This window comes from Leucopleurus acutus (genome assembly GCF_964270905.1).
Source record: "Leucopleurus acutus genome assembly, chromosome: 3".
Lineage (NCBI taxonomy): Eukaryota > Metazoa > Chordata > Mammalia > Artiodactyla > Delphinidae > Leucopleurus > Leucopleurus acutus.
In genome coordinates, this window is record NC_139145.1 from 97925477 (window position 1) to 97939731 (window position 14255).

At 37.3% G+C, this 14255-nt stretch overlaps 1 protein-coding gene across 1 annotated transcript in view; it reads right to left on the bottom strand.

Annotated features, from left to right (window-relative positions):
* Positions 1-14255, bottom strand: part of LNPEP (leucyl and cystinyl aminopeptidase) — a 100697-nt gene that overhangs the window by 14974 nt on the left and 71468 nt on the right. The window contains exons 9-12 of the mRNA XM_082837355.1: positions 11779-11910; positions 9401-9561; positions 9078-9166; positions 304-487 (exon numbers count right to left, since the gene is read on the bottom strand). Of these exons, the coding sequence (XP_082693481.1) occupies positions 304-487; positions 9078-9166; positions 9401-9561; positions 11779-11910 (566 nt within the window). The remainder of the gene's footprint in view (positions 1-303; positions 488-9077; positions 9167-9400; positions 9562-11778; positions 11911-14255) is intronic.

A 14255-nucleotide genomic window follows, 5' to 3' on the forward strand; every position in this document is an offset into this window, starting at 1 on the left:
GAACTTCTACATCAATTTATTCAGCAAATATGTGTCCTGCTTGTTGGTATCTACAGTCTTGAAATATTCTTTAAATCTTATTATACAACTGTTCAATAAGTTTGTAGCTGATGTTTCTAGATAGACTATAAAGCCCCTGAAGGCAAGGAATATGTCTTATATCTTCCCAATCCTCCAAAATGAATTACACCTAACAGGCAATACATGCTAGTTCTTTTGAATTGCTTTTCTATAATGTCCTTTTCCTCGAGAATACTTATTTAAAAACAAAACAAAATAAGACCCAAGACAAGCATACTCTACCCTGCAAGTTCAAAGATGTTGTTGATGAGGCTGGCTCGATCTTTGTCACTCAGGACAAAAGGATTTATTTTCAACTGTTTGATCAGTGCTTCCCAGTTGTTGTCTGCATAATGTACAATATAATAGCCAGTCATGTCTGTATTGACCTTGATCCACTTCACTTCTTCTGTGAGATTGATGACAACTAATACAGACCAAAAAATGAGAGAGAGAGAAGGTAATAGGGAAAGAAAAATATTAAACAGATACCTTGTTTGTTTCAAAGTTAATATGGTATTATTATGTAATATTCCACTAAGAAACTAAACATCTGCCTCCCAGGGCAGTTATTTTCATGTTAACAAAGATCACCACTCATTCACTTAACAATTATTTATTTAATGGTAAACAAGGTAGACATGTGCCTTCTCTCATAGATCTTACAATCTAATGTAACCAGGTGAATAGAATCTCATATAAATGTTGTCTATGGAAAAAGAAAACATGGCATTCTGTAGAAGCACAGAGTAGAAATACTTCACCTCCTAGGGAAGGTTAGGAGAAATTTCTTGAAAGAAATGACATCAAAGTTGAGACTTCAGGATATATAGGTGTTGTTAGCCAAGTAAGAGGGACTCTGAGTGTTCAAGGCCCAGAGCGAAAGTGTACACGGAGTCCATGCACTGAACCGGCTCCCAAGTTCACTGTGGCTAGAGGAGAGAGGCAGGGAGAGGGACAGTGTGTGCAGGGTGAGGCACAGGGGAAGACAGTGAGAGAACTATAGAAAATGTGTTCCATCTCAGCCTTTGTTTATGTTAGCAAAGGAAGGACAAACAAAGCCATTTAAAAAGTCACATAATTCGGGCTTCCCTGGTGGCGCAGTGGTTGAGAGTCCGCCTGCCGATGCAGGGGACACGGGTCTGTGCCCCGGTCCGGGAGGATCCCACATGCCGGGGAGTGGCTGGGCCTGTGAGCCATGGCCGCTGAGCCTGTGCGTCCGGAGCCTGTGCTCCGCAACAGGAGAGGCCACAACAGTGAGAGGCCTGCGTACCACACACACACACACACACAAAATTCCATTGTATATATGTGCCACATCTTCTTTATCCATTCATCTGATGATGGGCACTTAGGTTGTTTCCATCTCCGGGCTATTGTAAATAGAGCTGCAATGAACATTTTGGTACATGACTCTTTTTAAATTTTGGTTTTCTCAGGGTATATGCCCAGTAGTGGGATTGCTGGGTCATATGGTAGTTCTATTTGCAGTTTTTTAAGGAACCTCCATACTGTTCTCCATAGTGGCTGAACCAATTCACATTCCCACCAGCAGTGCAAGAGTGTTCCCTTTTCTCAGCCATAAAAAGAAACAAAATTGAGCTATTTGTAATGAGGTGGATAGACCTAGAGTCTGTCATACAGAGTGAAGTAAGTCAGAAAGAGAAAGACAAATACCGTATGCTAACACATATATATGGAATTTAAGAAAAAAAAAATGTCATGAAGAACCTAGGGGTAAGACAGGAATAAAGACACACACCTACTGGAGAACAGACTTGAGGATATGGGGAGGGGGAATGGTGAGCTGTGACAGGGCGAGAGAGAGTCATGGACATATATACACTACCAAACGTAAGGTAGATAGCTAGTGGGAAGCAGCCGCATAGCACAGGGATATCGGCTCGGTGCTTTGTGACCACCTGGAGGGGTGGGATAGGGAGGGTGGGAGGGAGGGAGACGCAAGAGGGAAGAGATATGGGAACATACGTATATGTATAACTGATTCACTTTGTTATAAAGCAGAAACACACCATTGTAAAGCAATTATACCCCAATAAAGATGTTAAAAAAAAAAGTCACATAATTCAAAGACAGCAAAATAAACATTAGGGAAGGACTAAGGCCTCATTAAGTACAAATAAGAAATTACTGAGTTAAAATAATAGAAAATTGATAATGCATTTTTTGGCCCCTACCATTAAATATAAATGCTGAGAGAATTGTTAGAAATGTATATGGAATGATTTCAATTAACGTACAATTAACAAGAAGCTAAAAATATGTGACTATAAAAAATATTACTACAAAAGCTGGACTACAAAATATATATAGGAATTCTCAAAACGTTTAAAATTACCAATCAAGAAATGTCCTTCAAAGTTGGCAGTGAGGACGTGAATTTAAAACAATAGTTAAGGGTATGCTTCTAAGCATCTTAAGGTTTAATATTTATTAGACTATAAACCCCATGAGCTTTAGTTTGTGCACTGCTAATCCCTCAGCACTAGAACAATATTCCTAGCAAGTACTCAAAAAATACTCAGTGAATTAACGAATGAACAAAACAATTATGTCATGGTAAGCTGTTTCAAACAAATCTAAATAAAGTTTGTAGATGTTTATGATGTAAGTTTTCTTCCCCATTTTAAAGTAGAGAATACAATTTTTTAAATTATAGGAGAAAGAGTAGAGATAAGAAAAATAATCTAAACTCAGACGATAAAAGCATTACGGGGCATATTTCCTGCCAAGATTTTTCCTATAAACATTTTAACTGAATTAATATTTAATACACTGGATCTATATACATTTATTTTATACTGCGTTTTCACCTATCAGATTTCACCTCCTGCCATTTTCCCACTGTCTTCATATGCAGTATTCAAGTATCTTCAGAATATTTTATTTCAAGACCTACCACAGCTTAACCAATCTCCTATTTGGAAATATTTAGGCTGTTTTAAAATATTCACTATCACAATAATTATATATAAAGGTTTTTACACATAAAATGCTTTGGAAACACATTTAAACCCTTTAGTACCTGAAGTCTTAGGGTTGATCAACTTCAAAAGCATGAATTATTTAAATTTATCAGATTTTCTTAATGCCTTAGTTACTCTAATTCTACTGAAACTGTAAAAGATTTTTAAGATGGAAAGACTTACATTCTGATCATGTCTTAACATGACATATCAGATAATCAGTCTTTTTCATTAAAAACAACTCCATACTAATTTGTTTTATTGCTGCTATAGCAACAGATGGGAAAGATTAATTACATTAATAGGGTTTATTCCTTTTCTAGAGCAGAATGCAGTTCTAAGGTTTATTTGTGATGGCAACAGTAGCTGCTCCAAGTTGGAGATATTTTTAACAAACCTATGACTAATGAAATTAACTTTATCATTAGCTAACGCAAAAATATCAACACTCTCCGGGTCACCAAACACAATTTCCTACAGAGCTTTTATGAAGAAAGGACCTTGGGAAGAAGAACTAAAGAGCTTCAAATCTCCCTTTCCCAACAAAGGAGGCAAGGAATGATAAGTATGGCAATATTCCCATTGGATAGGTACAGGAAAATATTGAAATACAGAGTATCTTTGCTGATAAGCAACTTGCCATGTTGTAAACCTAGCCAAGTCCAGATGGTAGATTGGAGGAACACAGCTGGGAGTGTGCTTGAAATTATTACTGTCATTTTGATGACAGAATATAAAGCAGTGCAGCGACAGCATAGAGAGGAAATTTATCATTTAAAGAATCAACATATTAGTCTCTTTCAGGTCTTCTGAGTGATCCAGAATGGAGGACCTTAAAACCACAGGTATCAAAAAATAATAGCTTTGCACACAAGGGAGGTAACTACATCCTGCAGCTCAAATGTGGATGAGGCGATCCTCATATGTTTTTAATTTATTATAATCATTAACAGATTAACAGTTCAATTTTCACAGTCCACTGAGTAGTAAAACAAGAGCGAGCAACTCCAATGTTAAATGGCAGAAGCCCAGATTAAGTAATCTAATAGGGATTTGAAAAAACATTTGTCAATGAGTTATGAAAGTCAACTACTGTTTTATAAAGGAACATTAAAGCACAGAAACAAAAAATATGTTTTCACTATAAAGCTGCAAAATTTCCTGTGTAGCTTGCTCCAGAGGGCTAGCATGATACATGCAGCTGAACTGCATGCATCCCCTTCTGTTCAAAAGCATTCCGTTCTCCAATCCTCCTTTCTTCCCCTTTATTTTATTAGGGGGAAAAGGCAAGAGCAGAGAATGGCACATGATAAATATCCAATCCTAACTACATGCCCTTCCTCCTTCCTCTTGTTTTCAACTGCCTTTCATTTCAATGCCACGTCCTTCAGTTTCAGAGAAATATTTCTGGCACAGTGATATCCTTTTAGAAACATGAATGTTCCAAGTTAGAGTTAATATAAAAATTTCCTATAGTGAAAGAGATTAGGTTTGAATAAAATGTGGAAGACAGAGAGAGAGGAAAGAGGAGGGGGGAAAGGAAGGAAGAGAAGGGAGAGGGAGACATTTTAGTGTAATTTCCTCAATAGGTAGTTTAGAAAAATGGTCCCATTCAGCCCTTCTTATGCAAAAAAAACTATTAACCATTCAAAATCCATGTACATGGGGAAAAGTGACAAAAGCATTGACCACATATAACTTCTATGTTTGATTGAACTAATGGACTAACCCAGCAACCCTGACATTAGAATGCACGAAAATATATAGATTTAACAAACCACCAAGATAACACATTGTACTAAAGTCATAGGGCATAAAATAAGCCTCTGTAGTCACTGTCTGTGCTATATTTCTTTTGAGAAAAGAAAAAATTAAAATTCAATTAACCCAAAATTCGTTCTCACAGGAGCACCAGGAACCAAGAAGACCCAACTGTCCTCAAACACTTTTTGTGAGGACAGACATTTTCAGTGTGGACTTTCAAAACCTGAACTGCCGGGAATTAAAATTGCAGCAGCAAGGTAAATAACACAGTTGAGAAGAGGAATTAGCAGACACTGCTTTCAGCACATATTGGCTCAGTTCTACCTCTAGATTAAACCAATCATATTATAGTGCATTTCATATATTTCCCTTAACTAAGAATATTTTCAAATGAAGAGAAACAGAAGGTATCATTTCATCAAGGTTGGAATGCTTTTCCTAGAAATTTTTACAGTGAGATTTGAAATTGAGTCACGTTATTATAGACTAAATTTATTTATTCAATAAATCTTTGTGTACCTAGAGGGTGCTAAGGTTGCAAAAGTGATTGGTGTAACCAAGATCTCCACCCTCAATGGGGGATACATCTAATGTGGGATAAATATAAACAAAACAGTACTTATAGTATATAAAAAGTAGAGAATATCATTAAAACACATAAGTAGGGCATCTACCCTGTCTTGGGGTGAGGGAGGGTTCCTTAGAGTAAGCAATGGATGAGTTGAGATCTGAAGAGTGCATAGGAGTAAAACCAAGGAATCAGGAGGCAGGAGTGATCTTCCAGAAGAGAAAACAGCATATGTAAAGGCCCAGAGACAAGAGGCAGTGCGGCATGTTTGAGTTGCTGAAACAACTTTTGTGCAGTGGAAGCAGAGAGTGCCAGGTAAGGACTTAGAAGGAAACAGCAAATAGCAGGAAAATATGAGCAAGACTTCGGGGTGTGAATCTCAGAAAGAGTTTAAGAAACTGGCATATGAACTAAACTAAAAAGTAGAGGGCTAATAAAAGTAGATTTCTTATTGTCCAATTATTTCTAATACCACCAAAAACTTATATACCATTGGGAGGTTTGCAAAATTTCCTTATTGGTCCCTTTTGAAAATAGGGAGATGGGTAAAGCAATCTATAGATAGAATGCAATCCCTATCAAATTACCAATGACATTTTTTACAGAACTAGAACAAAAAAATCTTAAAATTTGTATGGAGACACAAAAGACCCCGAACAGCCAAAGCAACCTTGAGGGAAAAAAACGGAGCTGGAGGAATCAGACTCCCTGACTTCAGACTATACTACAAAGCTACAGTAATCAAGACAATATGGTACTGGCATAAAAAGAGAAATACAGATCAATGGAACAGGATAGAAAGCTCAGAGGTAAACCCACGCACCTATGGTCAACTAATCTATGACAAAGGAGGCAAGGATATACAATGGAGAAAAGACAGTCTCTTCAATAAGTGGTGCTGGGAAAATTGGACTGCTACGTGTAAAAAAATGAAATTAGAACACTTCCTAACACTATACACAAAAATAAACTGAAAATGGATTAAAGACCTAAATGTAAGACCGGACACTATAAAATTCTTAGAGGAAAACACTCTTTTTTTTTTTTTTTTTTTGCGGTACGTGGGCCTCTCACTGTTGTGGCCTCTCCCATTGCGGAGCACAGGCTCCGGACGCGCAGGCTCAGTGGCCATGGCTCATGGGCCTAGCCGCTCTGTGGCATGTGGGATCTTCCCGGACCGGGCCATGAACCTGTGTCCCCTGCCTGGGTAGGTGGACTCTCAACCACTGCGCCACCAGGGAAGCCTGGAAGAACACTCTTTGACATAAATCACAGCAAAATTTTTTTGACCCACCTCTTAGAGTAATGGAAATAAAAACAAAAATAAACAAATGGGACCTAAGGAAACTTAAAAACTTTTGCAAAGTAAAGGAAACTATAAATAAGGTGAAAAGACAAGCGGGAGAAAATATCTGCAAATGAATCAATAGACAAAGGATTAATCTCCAAAATATATAAACAGTTCATGCAGCTCAATATTAAAAAAACAAACAACCCAATCAAAAAATGGGCAGAAGATCTAAACAGATATTTCTCCAAAAAAGACAGACAGATGGGCAAGAAGCACATGAAAAGCTGCTCAACATCACTATTAGAGAAATGTAAATCAAAAGTACGGTGAGGTATCACCTCACACTAGTTAGAATGGGCATCATCAGAAAATCTACAAATGACAAATGCTGGAGATGGTGTGGAGAAAAGGGAACCCTCTTGCACTGTTGGTGGGAATGTAAATTGATACAGCCACTATGGAGAACAGTATAGAGGGTCCTTAAAAAACTAAAAATAGAATTACCATACAACACAGCAATCCCACTACTGGGCATATACCTTGAGAAAACCATAATTCAAAAAGAGTCATGTACCAAAATGTTCATCGCAGCTCTATTTACAATAGCCAGGAAATGGAAACAACCTAAGTGTCCATCATCGGATGAATGGATAAAGAAGATGTGGCACATATATACAACGGAATATTAGTCAGCCATAAAAAGAAACGAAATTGAGCTATTTGTAATGAGGTGGATAGACCTAGAGTCTGTCATACAGAGTGAAGTAAGTCAGAAAGAGAAAGACAAATACCATATGCTAACACATATATATGGAATTTAAGAAAAAAAATGTCATGAAGAACCTAGGGGTAAGACAGGAATAAAGACACAGACCTACTAAAGAATGGACTTGAGGATATGGGGAGGCTTACCCTTCCGGGTAAGCTGTGACAAAGCAAGAGAGAGGCATGGACATATATACACTACCAAACGTAAGGTAGATAGCTAGTGGGAAGCAGCCGCATAGCACAGGGAGATCAGCTCGGTGCTTTGTGACCGCCTGGAGGGGTGGGATAGGGAGGATGGGAGTGAGGGAGACACAAGAGGGAAGAGATATGGGAACATATGTATATGTATAACTGATTCACTTTGTTATAAAGCAGAAACTAACACACCATTGTAAAGCAATTATACTCCAATAAAGATGTAAAAAAAAAAGGTAAGATATAAAAATCACATGTATACAATATCAACCAAGTAAAAAATTATTTTAAAAAAATGACAAGAAAAAAAAATGACTAGAAAGAAATAATCATGAGAGTAGTTACAATAGGGTAATAAGATTTGTTCTCCATCTTCTGGATTTTATGTAATGTGCATATGTTATGCTTAAAAATTATTTTTTTTCAATAGTAACATTAATAATGATAACTAACACTTATATAGCACATAACATGTGCCAGGCATTATTCTAGGTGCTTCATATAAATGAGCTCAATTAATCCTCACATAACACTATAATGCAAGTATAATTACTCTCTCCATTCTATAGCTCAGGCAAAGAGGCTCAGAGAGGTCACATAACTCACCTAAAATCATACAACTGAACCAGGCAATGTGGTTCCAAAGTCAGACTGTTACTAAGCTACACTCCCCTCTCAAAGATATAGGATTGAACAACAGATCCAATTCAAACAAGAAATTTTCCCTTTCCATAAATCTAAAGTATCACTAATGGTTCCTGCAGAACCCAAGAGCCTCATGTTTTCAGGATGTAAATTAAGAGGATACGTGGTGTAGCATTCAGTGGTATTTAACAGATGGTTAGAAACTACATTTCAATTTCTTTTTATAGACTCCTTGTGGGTCAGCATATACAATCTTTACATTTTATTATCCCCCCACAATCATAATTTCTTGCCCTATCTTCTCATTATCAAAAAATGTATACTGTGTCTACAGGACATTTTGTAATAATTATTTACTACAAATCTGTCTCATGAATCAACATTTGTCATGCATAAGAATCATCTAGGGTGCTTATTAAAATGCAGTCGCCTCAGCCCACCCCTAGAGAGTAGACAGCAGAGTATACTTTAAGAAACTGATCTACTACTTCTAACAAAATATTTATCTAGGATACAAAAACAGAGTATTCGCTATTTTCTACCACAACTGCTAGCATATTCAGTGCAATTTTTTATACCTTATTTCACATGACTAAGAAAGACCAGTTTTATGCATGATACATAGAATCAATCTCACCTTAGTCACATTTTGTACAGGTGTCTCACAGAACCAGCTCAGAGAGCTGTGTACATTGGAAAGTGTAATGGAAAGTGCGATCTCCTTTCTGCTGCTTGGTCAATTTTTAGAAAATATGCTGTTTCTAATTTCATTTCAGAAAAGTGTTAAATATAGCCAAACCTGATTTCTTGTCCAGTAATGATACTGATCGATACTTTGAATAATTTCCTTCATCAGTGACATAGGATAGTGGAATATGCCACAGAGAGCTGTAAAAAGAAAATACTGGAAGATTATCACTCTTTCCAATATTTCAGTCAGTTACACATAATTTGTTGGGTATTTTTTTTTTTTTTTTTGGCAGGAAGGTGACATTTTTCAAGCTATTCCCGGAAAGGGATAATCTTGTTAGGTTTCTTAAGAACTTATGATTACAAAACATTCAAAAATACTTTAACCTGAGGGTGCAAAAGAGATAGCGGGGAGAGAGAGAGGGCACTCACCTTGCATCTGAAGGCTGAATTTCAGGCTTCATATTTAAAGAAAATCTTTCTTGTTGCACCAGAAGTTCCTTTCCTTTTCTTTGAACAGTCACTAAAGGAAATCCTTTCTGCAGGGTCCAGGTTTTCATCATTTTCCTTACGTCTAGTGTTTTGTTTGAGACCTATAGAAAAAAAAAACTATTTTTGCTTAAACAGTCTAAAAATTTTATAGTACCTTTCCCTCTTTCCCTACCACATTCTATGGAGACTACATTTAATGGTAATATGAAAAAGAAGCACAAATGCTGAGTTGAATTTACATTTTTACTCTAGGTAATTGAGCAAGTGCTAAAAGGAAAGTAAACTGGAATACAGCTAAGTGATAACTAAAGAGAGTGAGAGAGGAACTACGTTGAAAAAGCAGCACATATGCTATCAACCGAGTGTTCATTAAAATCCCTAAGAAGATATAAGCACTCCTTCAGGTCACAATACTAACATTTAGAAGGTATGGATAATGATATGCAGTCTAGAATCAGAAGCACTGCTACTCACTCCTGTGAATCAGCTAGGTCCAGATTTCTCGGTCCAGATTTCTCTTTATTCCCCAGACCCTCTGCTTTCACAAATGTTAAAGTTCATCTTTTAAAGAGCTCATCCTGTGGGAGTGCCTGGGAGCAGCAGCAGAGGAGTGAGATACAAACAGGTCGGCTGCCTGGACTTTAGGTCTCTCTAGAGAACAGCAGTGAATGTTTTTCATGGTCACATACCCCTTTTTCCTATAAAATACATGAATTTATCTACAAGATCTAGAATCCAGTGTCAGAGGTTCACAGACCCTCTAAAGCTCCCTGTCCCTAAGACATCTGGTATCAATGATTAAGAAGCAATTTTTGAACTACCTCTTTGAAGCAGGTGAGCTAAATTTACGATTCAAATTATTTTTCTAGATTACCTATGGATTTGCAAGCAACTCAAATCATCAAGTGCTTAAAATGTTTTGTAGTATCACGCCACTATGGCAGGCCTTACACCTCAGTCGACATACACCTATTTATTTAAAGCCGAAAAGGATGGAGAAAATCTTCCCAAATGCTTTGTGAGGTTAACCTTATGTTTCTCATGGCTCTGACCTATTTATTTCTGGACAAGAGGTTGGGAAGAAAACAAGCTTGCCCCAAAGCAAGGCACTTTTGGGTCTCTGAAACAGAACTGAAATGAAAAGTCCAGTGCATAATTTGATGTGGATGCTGAAGAACCTGAGGATGACGTTAAGGGGCTAGATCTGGATAGGAAAACACTGTGATGCAAAAGTTGAAGTCAGTGAGGAAGGCAGAAACATATTCTAAATGTCAGGAGATAATACAGTGAGTATAAAGTAAATAATGTGGCTTTCATTTGAAATGCTACTACCTGATAAGAGGAAAAACAATGATTTAGAAGCAACTCTTAGGTAATAAGGACTGATCGTTCTTCTCAAAAAGAACTCAGACAGTAGGGAAGATATATCTTCTGGGAAAAGGGTTAACAATTAGAAGATACCAAATTTCAGAGAAGGCAAGGGAGCGGAGAGGCACATGGAAAAGATCCAGAGCAGGGGTTCTTAACCCAGGATCCATAAAACGTTGAATCTGTGTGTGATGTTTTGCCTATCTGTGGTTTATTGGGGGAATATGTCCAGAACTTTCATCAAATTTTCAAATATGTCTGTGATCTTCCAAAACGTTAAAAACCATTGATCTAGATCAGGGTAACAAATTCAAATGCTTATAAGGGCTACGCCATCAGCATATGTGCACGATGCAGGCTGGGTTCACACACTGTTATGAAGCATAACTTGTAACCGATTACACTGCTTGTTAGAATTCTAGGCACAACAAAATCCAAGCAGCAAAATGATCCAAGGGCAGTATGGAGCCATGGCAGCCAGACTATGATACATCATCTAAGTTAGAGGAACACGGCCACAAAAGATAGGAGGATTCATAAGGCAGAGTATAGAGCAAAAAATCATGAATGTAAGGTAGAAAGACTGCAAAAACATAAGGAAAGGACAAGAGATTTTTGAAAAAAAAATCAAATAATGAAAACATAATAATATACACTAATTCAGAAAAGAGAACTTTCTTACAAAGTAGTAATGGAGATTAAGATATAGACTAAAGATGCTTACACAAGGCCTCATGCAATTTTTTCAACAATTAAGACCAGGACTTCCATTTCATGACTTTTAATTCTGTGCTCTTATTCATAAATATTTATATACTAAGCTCCATTCCCCTCTCTCTTAAATAACTATCCTTGGTACCACAGCTTATTTACATACTTGATAAAAACATAAATATAAGAACTCCTCTCTTCTTAGTTTAAGAGCTAAATAAAATATCCAGGTCACTTACCTCATTAAAACTATCCCACAGATCATCACTGTGAATGGATGCATAGCTATGATTATGTAGGTAAAGAACAATAGCATGTTGAAATACATCTTCACTAAGGTAAGTTTTCAGCATCAACAACAGAGAAGCTCCCTATTCAAAAAAAAAAAGCAAAAAGGGGAAGAAAATAATAGAATACAATAGGTTTATAGAGATAAGAATCTAAGATTCAAAATACAATCACTGTAAGCAAATACTTTCATAACCCAGTGATAATACACTGTTATTTAGTCTCACATAACCAGTTGTGTACTATGTTGAAATTGTCTTAAAAATTATTTTAAGAGGTTTGAAAGAGAATTAATGGAGTAAATTCCTATTTGCACTAATTCTTCTATGAGCCATTTTGTGTGGTCTCTCAGTTACTCACTGTTTCAGTGTTAGTGTTAAAAAGTTAAGTGTTTTGGGCTTCTCTGGTGGCGCAGTGGTTAAGAACCCACCTGCCAATGCAGGGGACACGGGTACGAGCCCTGGTCCGGGAAGATCCCACATACCGCGGAGCAACTAAGCCTGGGCACCACAACTACTGAGTCTGCGCTCTAGAGCCTGCGAGCCACAACTACTGAGCCTGCGTGGCACACCTACTGAAGCCCGTGTGCCTAGAGCCCGTTCTCTGCAATGAGGAGCCACCACGATGAGAGCCCGTGCACTGAAATGAAGAGTAGCCCCTGCTCACTGCAACTACAGAAAGCCCGTGCGCAGCAATGAAGACCCAATGAAGCCAAAGATGAATAAAATAAATAAATAAATTTAAAAGAAAAAGTTAAGTGTTTTTATATACATATAAGTTTTTAAATTGGGGTATAGTTGCTTTATAATGTTGTGTTAGTTTCTGCTGTACAATGAAGTGAATCAGCTATATGTATACATATATCTCCTCCCTCTTGGACCTCCCTCCCACCCCCCCATCCCACCCATATAGATCACCACAGAGCACCGAGATGAATGGATAAAGAAAATGTGGTACATATATAAAATGGAATATTACTCAGCCTTAAAAAGGAACAAAATTGGGTCATTTGTAGAGACATGAATGGACCTAGAGTCTGCGATACAGAGTGAAGTAAGTCAGAAAGAGAAAAACAAATATTGTATATTAACGCATATATGTGGACTCTGGAAAAATGGTACAGATGAACCTATCTGTAGGACAAGTATAAATATATTTTTAATTTAAAAAATGCCAAATTTTCTGTAGCATTCCCCACCCCTATCTCCAATGCTTAAAGCACACTGCTGGAGACAATAAAGTAGCTGAACTCTCAAAGGTCTCTTTGCTAGGGAGTACATTAATTTCAAATTTTAGTATGTCATGATGCTGAAGTTGTTTTCAAGATCTCTCTTCTTCCTGCAGACTCACTTCAAATATGTTTGGAATATATGAATGTACGTACAGGGTAGTAAGCATACACCAAAAATTCAGAGTCAGACATGCAACTGCTAAAGGGCACACTATACTCACTGATGCACGTCATCTTCTCCAGTCTTAAAATAACCGCCTCCTCTGTGAAGCCTTCCCCGATTTGAGACACAAATCGTATTTCTGCATATTCAAAAGCAATTTATACCATACTTCCTGCATCTGCTATAGATATATTTTTATTTCCTCTTCTAGACTGTAAGTTAATTTAGGGAAAAACTGAAAAGCTCAATTCCTATGACTAAAATAATGTCTGGTACAGAGGAGGCACTCAAATACTTTTTGAATGAATTTCACTTCTGATAAAAATGTAGCAATGTTAAGTCATCAAGATTATCAGATACACATAACTGAACTTAATATCTACTACTTAATACCTATTACTCTCTTATTTCTGTAACACACTTCAGTGCTACTATAAATTTAAATGCTCTTTTTTGTTGTTGTTTTTAATCTTTATTGCAGTATAAATGCTTTACAGTGTTGTGTTAGTTTCTGCTGTATAACAAAGTGAATCAGCTATACGTATACATATATCCCCATATCCCCTCCCTCTTGCGTCTTCCCCCGCCCCAATCCCACCCCTCTAGGTGGTCACATAGCACCAAGCTGATCTCCCTGTGCTAAGCAGCTGCTTCCCACTAGCTATCTGTTTTACATTTGGTAGGGTATATATGTCAATGCTACTCTCTCACATCGTCCCAGCTTACCCTTTCCGCTCCGCATGTCCTCAAGTCCATTCTCTACGTCTGTGCCTTTATTCCTGTCCTGCCCCAGGTTCCTCAGAACCATTTTTTTCCCTCTAAGATTCCACATATATGTGTTAGCATATGGTATTTGTTTTCCTCTTTCTGACTTACTTCACTCTGTATGACAGACTCTAGGTCGATCCACCTCACTACAAATAACTCAATTTTGTTTCCTTTTATGGCTGACTAATATTCCATTGTATATACGTGCCACATCTTCTTTATCCATTCATCTGTCGATGGACACTTAGGCTGCTTCCATATCCTGG